Source organism: Schistocerca cancellata, chromosome 5 (assembly GCF_023864275.1).
Source record: "Schistocerca cancellata isolate TAMUIC-IGC-003103 chromosome 5, iqSchCanc2.1, whole genome shotgun sequence".
Lineage (NCBI taxonomy): Eukaryota > Metazoa > Arthropoda > Insecta > Orthoptera > Acrididae > Schistocerca > Schistocerca cancellata.
This window is the reverse complement of record NC_064630.1, coordinates 524,597,109-524,614,682: the sequence shown is the minus strand read 5'-3', so window position 1 is coordinate 524,614,682 and position 17,574 is coordinate 524,597,109. Positions and strand designations below refer to the sequence as shown.

Here is a 17,574-nt window from a genome sequence, read left to right as displayed (position 1 = left end):
ACATTGGTTCATGAGGTTCCCCAAAGCACTGCTCACAGAATTTTAATGGACACATTGAACTACCAGAAGGTGTGCGCAAGATGGGTGCCACTCATGCTGACTGAGGACCACATGCGGCAACATGCTTCCCGCTCACGTCTTCACCTCCTTGTAGCCAAACAGGATAACTTTCTGGACTCAATTGTCATGAGTGATGAAACCTGGGCATACCACTTTACACCTGAGACTAAGCAACAATCATGCCAGTGGCATCATCCTCCTCCACCAAAGGTGCGGAAATTCAAACAAACACAGTCTGCCGGTAAAGTCACAACAACCGTTTTTTTTTGTGATCGGAAAGGGGTATTGTTGGTCAACTTTATGCTCACTGGGACCACAATTAACGCTGACAGGCACTGTGAGACTCTTAAAAAACTCAAACGGGCAATTCAGAACCGGAGAAGAGGAATGTTGAGCAAGGGCATACACATTCTCCATGACAACACTCGCCCACACATCGCTCGGCAAACCGTTGCAACAGTTTCAGTGGAACATAATCACCCACCCACCCTATAGTCCTGACTTGGTATCTAGTGACTATCACCTGTTCCCTAGGTTAAAAGAACATTTGGCCGGAAAGCAATTCAGCTCCAATGTCGAGGTGAAAGAAGAGGTTCATAACTTTCTGAACACCATGGCGGCGAGCTGGTATGACATGGGCATACAAAAACTGCCACAGCGTCTACAGAAATGCATCAACAGAAATGGTGATTATGTCGAAACATAGCTAAATGTTAAAGCTGTAAACTGATGTAAACCATTGTTGAAATAAACAGGTCTATGTACTTATAAAAAAAATAGGAGACCTTACTTTTGGGATTACTCTCGTAATTAGATTGGAGTCAGCTCAAGACATATAACCTAAAGTAACGGATGTTAACAGCTGCTGCAAAAGATGTCCACAAAAACAAATGTAGCTACTATTTGGTAGTGACAGAACTTCATGAGCCCTATTCACGGACACTTAGTTCATGAATATCACACAAGGCATTGTGGAGTTATAGTTAAAAATAAAACTTTGACATTGTATAACCTAAAAACTACTTGCTTGATTGAGGGTGTATTTTCAAACATGTGTTTGTCTTATTTTTCTCTTTGTAGCAATGCTGTTGGCTTTTCAGTAACTATTTGGATTGATTTTTATTGAACTTAAGGTTTACTTAACGTCTTTTGCTGGCCATTTAGTTCAGCCGTGCTGGGTACCCCTGCTATATCCCACGCCAATGTCTATAACTGGTTGGGTTTTCCCAGTCATCTTGCCAAACCACCAGTTCATCTACTCTCGTCCTGTAGATGTGGATTTTTCATAGTCTCAATCTCTGTCAGTCACTGAGACTAAGAGCTGCCGCTATCTATTTTGGATGCTGTGACACTTGCACAGTGCCTCTGAGCAAATCCCAGCATGGGAACAATGCCTCTTTTTCTGTCAAAAAATCTCATGCACAGCTGTCTTTGTGCATTCCTCCCCCCCCCCCCCCTTTCGCCTTCTCCTCTCCCACTATTGCCCAACGGGTTTGCCACTGCGTAGAGCACCATACTAAATATGCAAATCTAAAAATCAGTGTAAAGGAAACACAATTTCTCACCTTTTATGAAGTAGGATATTCCTTTTCAACTGGAGGTGACCATTATTGCTGTTGTTAAAAACTATTTTTATTTTCTTATACAAACCCAATTAAGTTTCCAAATAAGTGGCTTCAAATGACCATCCTGAAATCAATGTGCTGCAAAGGGCAATGCGTTGAGTGAGAAAGCATAGTCCTGCTGTGGAGGACATGGATGGTCATTTGAGATGGTCAAAACCAGTCGCCTGGTAACATAATTGTGACTGTATCAGAAAATAAAAACCAGTCTGTAGGACCTTACTACTTGGGTCACCTTTATTATTTTGGCCATCAAGATGTCCACCTGCCAGCAGAGTGGGTACTCATTTAATAAAGTTTTGGCATCAGTAGTTGTCGTAGAAGAATTTTTGCCAAAATAATGAAAGTAGCAAAAGCATAGCAAAGTGGACTGAGATATGTATGTAGCTTTAAGACAACCAAATGAAACATTATCATTAAGGACTGCCTACATTTTCACGTTCTACATGTATATAGTACAAGTAGTCATATGCTAACAATGAGTGTGATTATTTCGGTCAATTTCTGAGTGTGTGTCAACAATCAGTAGCAACATTTAAACAGTCAGTCATTTAACATTCTGTTAGCCACAGACTGTCCAAACAGATAGAAACACATTTATTTTCTCAGAAAACTAGAAAACATAGTCTCGCTATTCCCTCCAATTTACATTCCTCTGTTAGGAGGTATGTTTATCAGTGTCATCACTTTTGTGAAAGATGCATTATCATTGGTGTGAGAATCAAATTGCACCTACAACGTACAGTATGACAAACTGTGTAAATTTTATTACTGCAGAGTAATTTAATTTTTATTTTAACTGTCTATAAGTACTTCAATTTATAAATGCATTAGCTTATCACATTATTTAAAAATAAATGCACTTTAAAATTATCCATATATCTAAAACATGACTGACCATAAGTGTTGCACTACTTCTTTATATCTCCATACATCAGTGTTTTCGTAAATTTAAAATGCATATGCATAATAAAGGTAAGTATAAGGCTTACGAAGAGACTTCAGAAATTTGTACAGTAATAAGGAGGAAGAACAATAAAGTCCCAATATTTACTATAGAAAAAATGACCATACCAAATTTTCTTGCATGGCTTCCATTAGTGAAGGGTGCTGCAGTTCGTTCTCATCATACTGTTGACAATCTATAACTGGTCAAAGACCTTTGTTGATATTATCACATTTGTGTTGAGTTATTCTTTATTGCTATGTAAAAAAAATAATAAAAAATATTTGTAGCAGGTATGATGTAATTATTAGTGCCTTCAAAATTTAGAAAATAAATGACATTTTCACATGTACTATTCATGCCCACAGTTGTGATGGAGAAGTCAGGGTGAGGGTAAACTATTTTATGAGAAACAATATGACTAATGTGTTATTACTGTTTGTGAAATGAGTATACTTTTAATTAAGGAGCTATAAAACTTTAAAAATTGCATGCACTTAATAGTATTTTTGTCAGCAGATAAGCAAAACTGAAAAAAAAAAGAAAAGATAACAGGTTATAAGCTCACAAGTGGTATAGTAAGTTAAGAAGAATGAGTGCGAACATTTCCATGGGTCTAGAACAAGACCATACAAACTTAATGTGCAAAGTAATTAACAGACTTTGAAGAGTAACACATTGCAAAGAATTAATGTGTGATTTTTTTATAAAATTAGGTAATGAATCCATATGAATTGGAGGTTGATGGTCCTGTATTCTTATTGGATATTTCATTCCAGATTCCTTCCAATACTCTTCCAGTTGGCAATGATAAATGCTCCAATTATGTAAGAATGATGAATTCTGCTAGTGGTACTAAAAGTTTACAAACAGTCCTACCATATAAGTTTTAATGATGAAAATTCTCTGTTCCTTAGTTTCAGCCCCAGTGATGGAGCATTCTTACAGATACTGTGCTGCCTGTATTTCTATAATCATGATATCGTCTACTTAACACTCCATTAATTCCGTCTCCTGGCTAATAACGTTTGTCGCAAAGTCTCTCCGATACACATGTTTAGTTTCAGTTTAAATAAAATCAAATAGCAAATGAAGGTATCTTGGACAGAATAAAGCTACAGTCAACAGTATCAAACTTCATTAACCCTTCTTTCTTTACAAAATACATGGTAAAATGTACAGAAAACACTGTTTGACAGTAGCAGTTATCATCTCATTGATTTGTATATCTTCTCTGAAACAGTTGTTTTGTCCTCACAGCTGTTTTTGCATATTAAAGTGCATGCAGGAGACAGAGATAAGCAAACTTATTTCTTGTTATTGGAGATTTATTTTCCTTCTGTTATTATTTATGTTTCATCTGCGTGTTTGTAGCACTTTGTTTGGTTTCACTTGTCGATTTCCTTCCTTTCCTTATTAATTCCTAGAATTTGCCAATCCGTAAGGGGAAGTCAAATGAAAACAAGACAGATGGAAAAAGTAAGTAAACTGTTTATTACTTCAAAAGTAATTTCTATAACTGATTAAAACATTTATCCTACTGAGAGATGAGGCTGCCAGTGCCTTCATGGAAGAACGTTTCCGTTTTCCTACGGAACTATGATTGTACCCAGATGTGCACTTCATCTGAAGCAAATTGAAGGTTATAAATATTTTTCTTCAGGACAGCAAAACCACAGAAACTACAAGGAGACAGATTGGAACAGTATGGAGTGTGTTTAAGGGCTTCCCAGTGAAACTTCCACAGCATAATCAAAACAACCTTAGTGACATATCTAATATATAAAGGTATTAATGGATAGTTAAAAGAAAATTTAATTTTTTCTTAAGTAATAGAATTTATGCATTTTGTAGATGCAGTTCATGTCTCACCTGTCACTAAAGTGAACATATTTCCAGATACTAGAAGGTAAATAGAAAGGGGGGGGGGGGGCTAAGGATCGTGCTGTTTTATAATTTTCTGAGAAAAAAAAATGTGTTTGCTCCTGTTAGAACATTGTGACTAACAGAATGTTGAGACTGATTCAGTTTCTTTCTGTTTAACTGTAACTAGATTGCAAAAAGTGCCTGATAAATATTTCAAACATGTGAAGGTTGGCTTCAAAAAGCATTTACAGAGAGTAACAAGGATATTCTAAATAAGGAATTGGTTTCATACTCCAAATCTGAATAATTCCATCCTTATGGACATTTACCTTAGACTGTGTTTATTCTTCCTTCCATTATTATGTTCAGTTATCAGAATTTTTCTCTTAATTGTAAAATTGACTCAGTCTTTTGTAATTTTAGATAATATGCCAGCCTATCCTTCTTGGCCATTTTTTCCTCATAAAATACGTAAATGGCGCGGGTAGGCTTTTGACAAAAACCTTTAATAATTGGTGAATGTAGGTGTGACTGAAACCCATGTAAGCAAACTGTTACGTGACATAACTCTCTGTGGGCATCTCCTCTTTGTCTTATCATCTTTTCAACAATGTCTTTGTTCCCCCAAAAATACTGTTTCGTTTGCCAGCAATGAATTTTTCTTTGTGACTCAAACTTAAATTTACTTTTTCATCTTACCACACCATCTTTGGTTGTAGGACAATATCATTCCACAAATATTAGTGGTATGCAAGTAAAAAGTGGATGTGTGGTGCATTCTGTTCAATCAGATGGGGACGACTTCAAGTTTGTGGCAGTGTGGTCCTTATCTCTGGACACCACACTCTCCAGCTATTGTCTCCTCTTGTAGTTGCCAATACACGGGTACTTTCCATCTGGGGCAACTGTTTCTGCTCCTGACTTCCTCCCAAAAAACTATTGCTGACATTTGTTTACCTAATATTTCATCCAGTGACATTGTGTCACCCATGATCAATATTATTATGTACAGATAGCTTTATCATACTAACATGAAATCATTTCTATATGCAAGCCAAAGCACTCACAACAGACAGATGTAGCTGAATTGAACTATTATCTTGTACATCACGTAGTACCCCGATGCAAGGCGCATCCAGAAATTAAGTTTTGTGATGGTGTTTCCTTTAAAGTAAGTGTATTTAGTCGGAAAAATTGTGCATGCGCAACAGATCTATGACATGACACTCAAGTGCCAGCCAGACAGGTAATTCCTGGCAGCAGTACCGCAGCAACAGTGCCCCGAAATGGCATCTCTTGTTCATTCTCCCGCTGCCTGCCTGCCAGTGATAAGGTTCTTTAATGCACAAGACATAGTGCCCGTGAAAATTCATCGTGAGCTCTGTCAGGTCTATGGGCAGAATATCATGATCATACAGATGGTGCATTGCAGATGTAGGTTTTTTTCTGAAAGTCATCAAAGTGTCCATGTTGAAGAGTGCAGTGGGTGACCTTCCCTCATCAATGATCACTGGTTGAACTACCATTTTCCAGGGATATTGTGATTCTTGTTGCATGAAATTGTCGCTAAGCACCTGCTGTTCAAGAAATTGTGTGTCAGGTAGGTGCTAAAAAGCATGATACCCGAGCACAAAATAAAATGCTTTGGAGCAGCATTGGCACTTCTACAGCAGTATCACGGTGATGGTGGCGAGTTCCTTGACAGAATCATCATTCCATATGATGAGATGGGGATTTCTCCCTTGACCACAGAAACCAAGTAGCAATCAATGCATTGGCATCACAGTGGATCTCTGGTCAGGACAAAATCCAGACCGACTGTTTCAGTGCAGAAAGTGGTGTGCACGGTGTTGTGGGACAGGAAGGGCATTCTGCTCATTGACTTCCAACTCAGAGGTGAAACAGTGAATACTGACTGCTACTGTGAAACAATGTGGGAACTGTGACGTGCCGTTCGGAACAAGTGGTGTGGAATACCTACTGCAGGTGTTGTACTGCTGCATGACAACGCTCGTCCCCACACAGCTCGGCACACAGCAACTGTTTTTGCAGAAGTCCAGGTGGGAGTGTTTGATCGTCCAGCATACTGTCATCATCTTGCTTCCAGCAATTTTCATCTTTTCTTGCACCTCAAGAAATTCCTGTCCTCCGGCCAATGTTTTGACAATAATGTAGAGCTGAAGACGACTGTCACACGCTGGTTCCATTCACAGGTGGCAGCCTTCTATGAGACTGGAATACAGAAGTTGATCCCAGGATGTGACAGAGTCTCAATTCATTTGGTGAATACATCTAAAAATAGCTCAGACATTTCTGTAGCTGTTGCCAACAAAGTTTTTCATGTAACTAAATTGTCTTTGTTTAGAAAGAAAAATAGGGAAACTTATTGTTGGGATGCGCCTTGTGTTTGTTACTATACAACACCCCAGAATCCCATTCTATATGTCCATCACTCTAGTGGTGGATTCAAACAACCCCAGTGCACAGAAGTAGACAGCTGTGAGACTTTCAGCCAAGGTTGTGTCTTGTATAAGAGATACATATATAATAGTCCAGTACCAATTCTTTAATTTTAGAAGCTCTGAGAAATATCCCCCTTGAGCATTGCACATCAGTATGAGACAAGGAAAAAAGCACTAAATATTAATTGTTTCTGTATTATTGTTTTGAATAAATTGGGCACAAATGTAAAGCCAAGAAAAATGGTTTTTGTTCATATTTAAATCTCTTTCTTAATGTAATCTGTGCACATACTAAAAATCTTTTGTAGTTAGCAAAGTTTTCAGTCTCTTTTATGTTCCTTTCAATGACTCCCAAGATCAGTTTCACTTGGTTTGTAGTTACCTTTACTTCTTAAATAATTTGTTTGAATTGTATTATTAAAAGGATAGATTGCTGCTCACTGTAAAGATGTCACATTGTGTTGCAGACAGGCACAACAAAAAGACTTGCAGACATTGAGCTTTTGGCCAAAACCTTCTTCAGAAAGGATAGCACACACGCATTCATACGAGCAAGGACACCTCATGCCTCACAGCCATTTTCCTTAGCCAGAGATACAGCGGTCATGTGAGTGTGATGTGTACACTCTCTCTCTGTCTGTCTGTCTGTCTGTCTGTCTGTGTGTGTGTGTGTGTGTGTGTGTGTGTGTGTGTGTGTGTGTGTGTGTGTGTGTGTGTGTGTTTGGGGTGGGGGTGGGGGAAGACTTTGTCCAAAAGCTCAATGTGTAACAGTCTCCTCATTTTGTTTGTCTGTAACTGTGTCATCTTTACAGTGAGTAGCAATGTATCCTTTTCATAATATTGTTAACATTCCGACTTGAACTTTCCATTGTTTGTCATGTTTGAATTGGATTATTTGTTCTAGTTAGATTCAGAATTCATTCAGTAGTGTTAGTTTCAAGGAACTTATTGCATATGATGATCTTAACTTATAGCTGGACTTCTATTCAGGCATTTGATGAACCCTGTTACATGAAATTTGGAACTGCCTTCTAATGCCATCTTTGATAAGGTTACAAAAGGAAAATCGGATTTTATGCGTCAGTGTGATAGGTAACTTTTAAAATTTATCGTAGTTACGTATAATAGACTCAATATGTTTTAAAGATATTTAACAAATGTAATATTACTTTAAAATATTAAACCTGAGTTTGTATAGAATTAAACTTAGGTATTATAATGCATGCAGGGGCTGCATTTTACCTGATATTCACATAGTAGTGGCTTTCTGCACCACACCACATCTTATTTAACTAGATAGAATTCAGAGAAAGTAGTAATAACACAGTTATTTGTTACTCTAACTGAGGAGAGAACGAGAATGTTCTTATGACCATGAAATGAAATAGCAGCTGCAGAATGCTATAAAAGGAGGAATAAATGTGAACAAATGTTTCCATTGACCAAGTACTGTAGTGAAGTTTAAAGAAGAACAGATGTTTTGAGCTTTTGTAAAGAACTAACCCAGGTCAACAGCTACCAGCCAGTGGAGTCGCTGCTCTTAGAACTTAGTCATGTCTCTTATATGTAAAACATTCTCGGTTTTCTTGCTGCGTCAATTCGGGATAAAATCTCAAGCCTTTGACGATTACCTCTATCGTCATCATCATCATCATCATCGTCAATGGAGGTAATCGTCGAAAGCTTGAGATTTTTTCTCGAATTGACATTGACGCGGCAAGAAAACCGAGAATGTTTTACATATAAGTGCTGTCGTGAAACACTTCGTTTCTATGTCTCTTATATTACTCTTGGGTCGTGCTGCTATGTTGATATTACTAGGCACAGTTTTTAAGTACATTATCTGAAATTTTGCCTTGTTCTTTTGTGAACAATTCTGTACACTTTTTGTTGTAATAAATATGATGTGAACTGTTTGTTTAGTACCCTTGAGGTGCCAAATTTGTTTCACACTCTTTATTGACACATATTCATCTACAGTACTTCTTTTGATCTATGTGTGTACATTCACAGCATACATTTTAACGTAAGGTTACACTTTTTGAAATATTCAGTCAGATGACATTGTCCAAATGCTGTGAATTAACCAATGACATTGCAAGAATGATATAAACCTCTATTAAAAAACTGAGTCTCAGGGTTAGCAACCCCACTGAATATGTACATGGCTGTTCAGGTGACACTATTGTCAGTGTGTATCCATGAAACATATGCCACATTCCATTGAGTTGTTGTAGGCTTCCTAATGCACTGTGAGCTATTCTTTGGTGGACTGGTACCTTGAATACAAAACCTAAATGAGCCATACTAAAAAAATACTTCTACTGATGGTTGTTAATTGGTGTTGAGAACTAACATCCAGCTTGTTACAAGAACTGGAGGAGCTAGCTCATTAGATACTTGTAAACTATAAAAAATTATGATGTGTGTCTCAGAAGAAATTCTTTTTAATCATAAGTAGTAGTCTATTTGATGACGTGTTATCATTTCATTTTGGAAACATCTAGAGAATTTAGATGCTAATGTATCAGTAAAGAGACTGCAAAATGGGTCACTTTCAGGTATCTGCTATCTCTTGGGCAACTACCCCCCTTAAAATAATCAGGCTAGAGGGATGTCTTGTTACACTGGAATTACACATCACCTTCAATGTTGGTATGATGTTCAGTGCATACAACTTGTGCACATTCCTGAATCAGAAGTGAAGGAAGAAAGGGGATAACATTCTAAGGTTATAAAAAAAAGTTCATTGCATATTAGAAAAAAACACCTATCTTCACTTTTAACTTCGACACTTAAACATTGCCATGTAATATCGAAGTTGAGTTTATCTGCCTTGCAGTATCATCATATATTCCAAATTATGGTGCCACAACTGGTAAAAACTGTGGACATGTCACTGTTGAATATAGAGGCAACGAAACTTGTAGTAAATGTGTCCCGATGGTAAATGGACGTGGGATACTGTGCAAAATCCATAATGCAGCTAACAGGGTGGTTTGGAGTAACAACTGCTTTGAGCTCCCTTATTAGAAAAAATAGAGTTAAGGTTTGCCAAATGAATATGTTGTAATTAAGTGTGAAAATCATTTAATTTTAAGCATGCCAAAGATTTTACAAAGCCATTTGCTGGGCCCTGAGAAGACGTTACTAAAGATAAGGCAGCATCTCAGCAACTGCCAGTTGCATATGTAATACGTTTTGTATGACATTGTACACAACATTAAGGAGATGTGGGCTACAGAGTGGTGTGGCAACTGTCATCGTAGGAAAGCTGGACAGGATCAGAAATGATTAATGAAAAAGATAATACAATAAACAGAAGATTCACGTAACTTGTATTTCTCTAAGCTTATGAAGACTCATGACAAATAATGCAGCAAGAAACAGAGTCCAGGTATCACAGTATCTACAAGAATGAGGCTCGCTGCACTAATCATGAATGATGGTATCACAGCGAAGAGGTTCAAAGTGCAAGTGGGGCTGGGCTGAGCAGCTGCTCCCATCTGTACTTTATTATGGTGGCAAAGGATGCTCGTAGCCTGGAGCCACTAGAGGTGTGGCTCAGAGCGCGTGTTCCATTTCTAAGGGACTAAAACTTGTGTACGTAAAATTATCTTGATGGCTATGTGGCTGAAAGTGTGGTGGTCACATTTATTGACAAAACATACCAGTGTTCACCATTTACAGTTGTTGCAGTGACCTGAAAATACATAGAGGTTCTTAGGTATCTTCTTAGACAACTCTCCCAACAATTTTATGGTTGAATGTGGGGTTGTGTACTCTATTATAAAAGTCTTTTTAACAGTATACTATAAAATAAAAGCAAGAAATTGGAAATATCTGAAAATTCAAAATGAAATTTTAGAAAATTGAATTGCTTCAAGCTGCAGAAGGTGACTCAACTAAGAACTGAGGCAAACAACCGTGTAGTTGGGACAACCGCAGTCATGAGTCTTCATTTTGGGTATTAATAACTGCTTCAGCTGTATTTTGGTCCTTTTTATTACTGTACCACTACCATTTTAGTCGCATTAAAGCCACATCTTCAGGTGACTTACGATCAAACCGTAGACCGGGAAGACTCAGCTTCTTTTATCCCAACATTCGATGTCTGTCAAATACAAAACACCGCTAAAAGACAGTATATCATGGATTAAAAACTGTCAAAATCCAATATAGTGGATGGGTCCAAAGCAAATTGTATCGTAGTGGCACTTCTCCATCTGTACGGAACTGCGTACAGGGGACGCAACCATGTGCTCTGTCATACTGAGAGCGTCACCTGTACGCGGTTCCATATAGTTTGGAGAAGCGATCATTATGATAAGATTTGTTTTGGACCCATCCACTATATTGTATTTTAGCAGTTTTTAATCCATGACATACAGTCTTTTAGTGGTGTTTTGTATCTGACAGACGACGAATGTCGGGATTAAAGATTCCGAGCTTTTCTGCTCTAATGCTTTAATCATATGTCACCTGAAGATATGGCTTTAATGCCACGAAACCAGTAGTGGTGCAATAATAAAAAGGACCAAAATACAGCTGAAGTGATCAGTAATACTCAAGATAAGAACTGAGGAGAAGCCACAAATTTAACCTTGGTGGCAATTAAGGGAACCAGTGAGGGTATATTCGAACAACCAGCTCACATATTTGCACTGTGCAGCTTTTAATAATCATAAAGTAACAATCATGACTGATCATTTAGTGGGGAAAAAATATACACAGACTGCTCACTACAATGTGCAGAAGACAGCACAGTCAGTTACACTGTACCCTATCAAACAACTATTTTACAGGAGATGTAAAGATTGACAGTTAACTGATGAAATTGATCAGAGGTGAGAGCTCTGCTAGCATATAATAATGTGAAATGGCAATACTGATAATAGAGTAGGAGATTCAGAAGTACTCAGGTCTGGGCAGAGACTGCTGTGAGTGTATCTTGCAGAGAGGTATAAGACAGATCATTCTTCTTGTCAATCTCTTGGTTCCTGGCAAGTTAATATACAATGGGAAAGGTTGACAGAGACCTTACTGTCATGTTTTCATGGGACACTTGTATTCTACAAAGAAGTGTTAGGAGTTAGTGGAGTTAGAAATCTGACAGTGGCTTCAGACTACAGGCACACCCAGCTGCACCTGTGCATGCACCTTGCTGTAAGAAATTTTTTCTGTATATTACTAACCACATTGATCATACTGCAACTATTACTTTTTGTTTAAGGATGTTTAATTGGAAACAGGGAGAGTAGTACTGAAACTACTTACAAACATTAAAACAAATGAGCTCTTTTGGTTATGCTTCTGTAAACGTATTGACAGAAAAATGAACTTATTGTACAATGACAGTGAACACTGAAAATATATGTTAACAAAAGGCAAGTATGATTTTTAGTTCTACAAATTTTGTTCTATAGAACCATTGTTCAATCTTTTCTGTTGACTGCATTATTGTGTTTCCTGGTTGCCCCTTTTGGTTTCACCTTACATCCTGTGCAAACGACTATAAATGCAGTAGAACAGATAAGTTACTAATTGAGGGAGTAATCTTCCTGATTGCCATACAGTCTATACCAGGAAAGGAAATGGTCTGGAAAGATCAGGAAATTATTCTCCTTTTATGGAAACGGAACAAAGTGTTGTTCTGTTAGGTGCCTGGGCTTAAAGAAATTCAGTCAGTATAGTGGCAAAAGTGTGATCCTAGGGACACTGTAGCAAACTGCCTCACCTTGCACATGCAATCACTTTTCTGCTGAACAGAAGGGTTCTTGGGTCAGAGTGAAATTGAGTGGCTGTAGGTACATAATAAAATGTTTTTCAGTCAGTAGTTGCCTAATTCTCCCTTTCAAACTGTCGACAACCTCTGGTTCTTTCAATGTATTACTCTTCAATTTATAACTGATAAATTATGGGCTGAGTACATACCTATCTCCCAAGTCCATGTTCTACTCCTGTTTTTCCTTCTCTTCCTTTTCCTACTGTTGAATTACAGTGCTCCCGTAACAACTGTATTTTTGTCTGCCTTAATTACCTGAAAAATTTATTTTGTATCATAGTACATTTTTCAATTCCTTAATCATCTTCAGAGTTAGTAGGCATATAAAGTTTTGCTACTGTGATGTGTGTTGGCTTTCTGTCTATCTTGGCTATGATAATGTATTCTTATTCCTTTCTTTCTTGTTTAACCTACTTGTTCATTGCTCCTATTTGATTTTGTGTTGATAACCGTGTACTCCCTTGTCCTGGAATCAACATAATCATTTCTATTTTTTTAAATTCTCTAACGTAGACATCTCATTAAGGGTTCCAGCACTACATGCTCTAAATCTTGAAAAGTCAGTTTCATGTTTCCCATTGATACATTCCTTCTGAGTAGTGCCCACCTGTAGATCTGAATGGGGGACTATTTCACCTGCAGTATAATTTTAACCCAAGAAGATGCCATCATCATTAAGTCATACAGAAGAGGTAGATATTTTAGGAAAATGACTGTAGTTTCTCCTTGCTCTCACGCATTCGCAATACCAACCTAACAAGGCCATTTTGGCAAATTTTAAAAGTCCAGATCAGTCAATCATCCAAACTGTTGTCCCTGGAACTACTGAAAAGGCTGTCACCTGTCATCATGAATCACATTTTTCAGCCCACTCCGCAGATATACTTCTGTGATATGGTTGCTCTTGTAGTATCGCTATCTGTAGCATTAAGAGACACGAGCCACCCATCCATGGCAAGGCCCACAGTTGATTAGAAGGTAAAATACTTCATTCCGTTCCAGTGCCCACCTTCCAGACAATGCTGGGTCAGGACTAATAGTAAGTACAACCAAATAAAAAAGTCCCTTCAGTCTGTTGTTCGAAAACAACTGACTCATTCTGTTGTAGTTTTGCATATCAGTTCAATTATTCATTCACTCTTTTGAGTGACATTAGTCCATGAGAGAAACTGCTTTTGAGTTTTTAAATGTGTTGTTTAAAATTTATCTGTAAGAAGTCCTAAAGAGAGGAAAAGTATATACAACCAAATGGGAATCCCATTGACAGATAATAAAACTCTACTGTCTCCTGTTCGATGATGACTGGGTGATAATTGATGAATGACTGACTGTATTCAATGGGAGCCTTATAAAGACATGGGGCTTAAAAATAAACAAAAAGAAAACTGTCAGACTGTAGGTCCCCCTACAAATGGCTAGGTTAGTCAGTTGGAGGAAGGGAATGGCATACCACCCCCAACTGGACTATGCCTAGCAAAGCACAATGATTTTTAAAGAAATCTCCATGTTTGTTACTTTTTTCCTTCTTAAGATTCAATCAGTTGGAGTAATAAGGTCCCACATAAAACTAAAAGTACATTAGAAGCCCCTTATAATGCGATAGTTGGGTGACGTGTTATGCCCACGGTATATCGAGGTTGAGCTGTGTAATGACAAACTGCACATGGAAAGTGAGGAAGGACAAACAATGCAATATTATACATACTTTATTTGACTTTAAAGAACATTTTCGACAAACATCACTCAAACGCTACCAAACAATAATATGAAATTCAATATGGCATATAAAATACATTATCAAATACAGTTTGATTGTATAAAACACTCCTTGCAAGTTGAATTATGTAATTATTCTGCTGCTTGGAAGAAGTCATTCAGCTTTCTTTGGTGGGTCATTTCATTCAGTTTCTTTAGTATGTATTATTTTATGCTTATCCAGTGCAACAGCTTAGCTTAGTTTGGTTTGGTTCACTGTGTTGATCCATCCACGTAATCACTTTATCTATATTATCCAATATTTTGCACATACTGGGGACATCATGTGTACATTCTCCTTCAACTTCACCATCCTCATCTTCGAATGCTTCATTTTCTTCATTTCTAAAAGCATCCATTATGTCCTTGTTACCTGTGATCTCCGCACTTGGCTCTTTTTGTCGACCACTATATAATGATTCATGTCTCGAAGATCAATACTGCACTGTAGAACATCACATACAGACTGATGTCACTGAGATTGAAGTCTAGGTCACTACAGTGTTCATTTCTTGCATTTTCTTCAATGGAACATTTGTTCCAGCAATTCCTAGTAGCAACTGGACTGATACTTTGCCATGCCAGGACTACTGAATATGCAACACTCTTAAAATTTATAGATTTTAATAAAACCTCCAGTTACTCATCTGTATTTACTATTGAAGTGAGCAGTTCACAGCAATAATGAACGTTAAATGCTCGTATGATGCGCTGATCCAGCGGCTGAATTAATGCCAACATCATTTTTAACAAAAATAAAGTTTTTATTTTTCCATCTTGTGATTGCAGCAAATCAGCAAGTGGATGAGCTGGATAGTGATAAAGGATTAAAAGAGCTCCTTTTCTCACCTTAAGTGACTGCAGGTGCTTTCTCAATGACCGAACAAAACTGAACAAACTCTTGTTGAAACCACTTCATGAAAACGTCAGATGTCACCCAAGCATTCTTTGAATGCTTCTGAATGAGTTGTGTAAATACAAGATGCTTGAAACATATTGGGCTTTTATTTTTGTCTATACAAAGAGGTTTCAGCTTATGGTTGCCAATTTATTTGTGGCAAAGAGGAGGGTCTATACTCATTTTCAAACCCTTATTTCCGGATTTTATCTTCAATAATAAAGTACCATTCCATCACAATTATACACTTGATCATATAAATTTTCATCCACCATTATTTTGTGTAGAATTTCAGGAAGCTGTGTAGCAGGTGCACTGTCAAAAGGTTTTATTTCTCCTTCTGTGGTTGTTTGGCAAATTCCATGGCAACATTTCCATCTAGAAAACAATCTGTAAAATCTTTGTTGCCTTGTAAATCAAAGTGATATTTTTCTGGTTGGGCTTTAATAACAGGCCTATAAAATGGCATACTTTCGCTTCTCTTCATTGGAAACCACCTATAAAGGCATTTGTCAAGTTCACTATTGTTTCTAAGTGTAGTCCTTTTTCTGTCCTTTCCAACATCAGTTTAAACCGTGTTTAGAAACTTCTAAGTTTATTCTCTTCTGTTACCCATACCCCAATTGTTCCTGCAGCACCATTCTTCACACGATCAATAATTTTTAGTTTAACACTCACAGAAAACACTTTCCCTTTCTGTGACATAACGTAATATAAAGTGGGTTAATTATTTATAATCCACATGACGGTTATGCTCATTTCAATTATTGCCAAGCACTGTGTACAGTCACTATGTTGACTGCATCACAGTATTAACCATGAGATGTGTATTCAAAGCTTGTGTCCAGTAACAACCCCAATATGCTGATAACCTAGGTTGAGCTTAATTGCGTCGATCCATTTTGATTATTGTTTCAAGAGTATGGAGTTTGCAACAGTAAATTATACTGCAGAAAGACTATATGTTTCAAGTTAATAAAATGTACTTCAAAAATCATTTATCAATGATATTTTATTTTGGAGGACATATTTTATACTGTGTTAAATATAAATCCACGATATATCGGCTGACGGTACATCAAGCTTCTACTGTGTTATATATGAAACAATAATAGAAAGAATGTGCATTTCTGTCAGAAGCTTGGGACATATAGAAATGGGTAGAAATCGAAGTCAACTTTTGTCCAGGCTAGTTGATTACTTGAGAGTAAGCGCTGGTTTCTCAAGGTTATGCCAGAAATTCAGAAATAAAATAAAGATAAAAAAACTGGAAGTGTGAGGGATCATTATGGAAAGTATTGAGAGGAGACGTTACCATGTGTTGCCATTTAGAATGAACAGATAATAATAGACAACCAAACCAGATACAGAGATGGCATCTACAGGGAAAAATGAAATGTTGTTGACTGCTTACGATATTTCAAAAAAGTTTTGTACTTCAGGAGTCTCCAAGAGTGGGATGGGGAAGACCTCAGATGTTGAGAGGTGAGAAATGGCATTAGCTGTATGCAAAATCTCTCTCTCTCTCTCTCTCTCTCTCTCTCTCTCTCTTTCTAAGACAAGACATGACATGAGAATAGTTAGCAATTAAGACATGATTTAGTTGCATATGCAAATTTTATAGACACAATATAATGAAACACGGCATGACACATTTTCCAATTTTTTTTATTATGTTGAACGCTGAACCCTTGCAGATGGTACTTACCTTACAATTTACTTTTCAGCAAAATAGCAGCCTGAGGAACTAACAAATTAATCTGATGATTTCCTTTTGTTGCCATCCAGGTTCAGCTTCCTCTACAATCAAATGCAAGTCAACCTGTGGGGGATCATCAGAGCTTTGTGGTTATTACTTCTGAGGAGCTCTCATCCTGTAAAGATGAAGTTATTCTAGAGTTCAGTGGACACAACTTGGAGAAGAAAACATTTCTGTTCTTCTTTGGACATTTAAATCCATACCTTGTATTCTATAAATCAACTGAATCTGGAGATTTCTCTGCAGTTTTCAAAACAGAGGTTTGTATCTTTTCAATGAACTTCATGAAATATATACATATAATATAATGTGTTAATAGGCTTACACCATACAGGAGTATTCCCTTGTATCTTTTCAATGCATTATTTTACTATCTTTTCAAATTCTGAAACAAAATTGCTTTTGTATGTTGGATCTTCAC

At 37.2% G+C, this 17,574-nt stretch overlaps 1 protein-coding gene across 1 annotated transcript in view; it reads left to right on the top strand.

Moving 5' to 3' along the window:
• Positions 1 to 17,574, top strand: part of LOC126187489 (copine-8-like) — a 160,262-nt gene that overhangs the window by 67,264 nt on the left and 75,424 nt on the right. Inside the window, exon 3 of the mRNA XM_049928596.1 lies at positions 17,183 to 17,413. Within this exon, the coding sequence (XP_049784553.1) occupies positions 17,183 to 17,413 (231 nt within the window). The remainder of the gene's footprint in view (positions 1 to 17,182; positions 17,414 to 17,574) is intronic.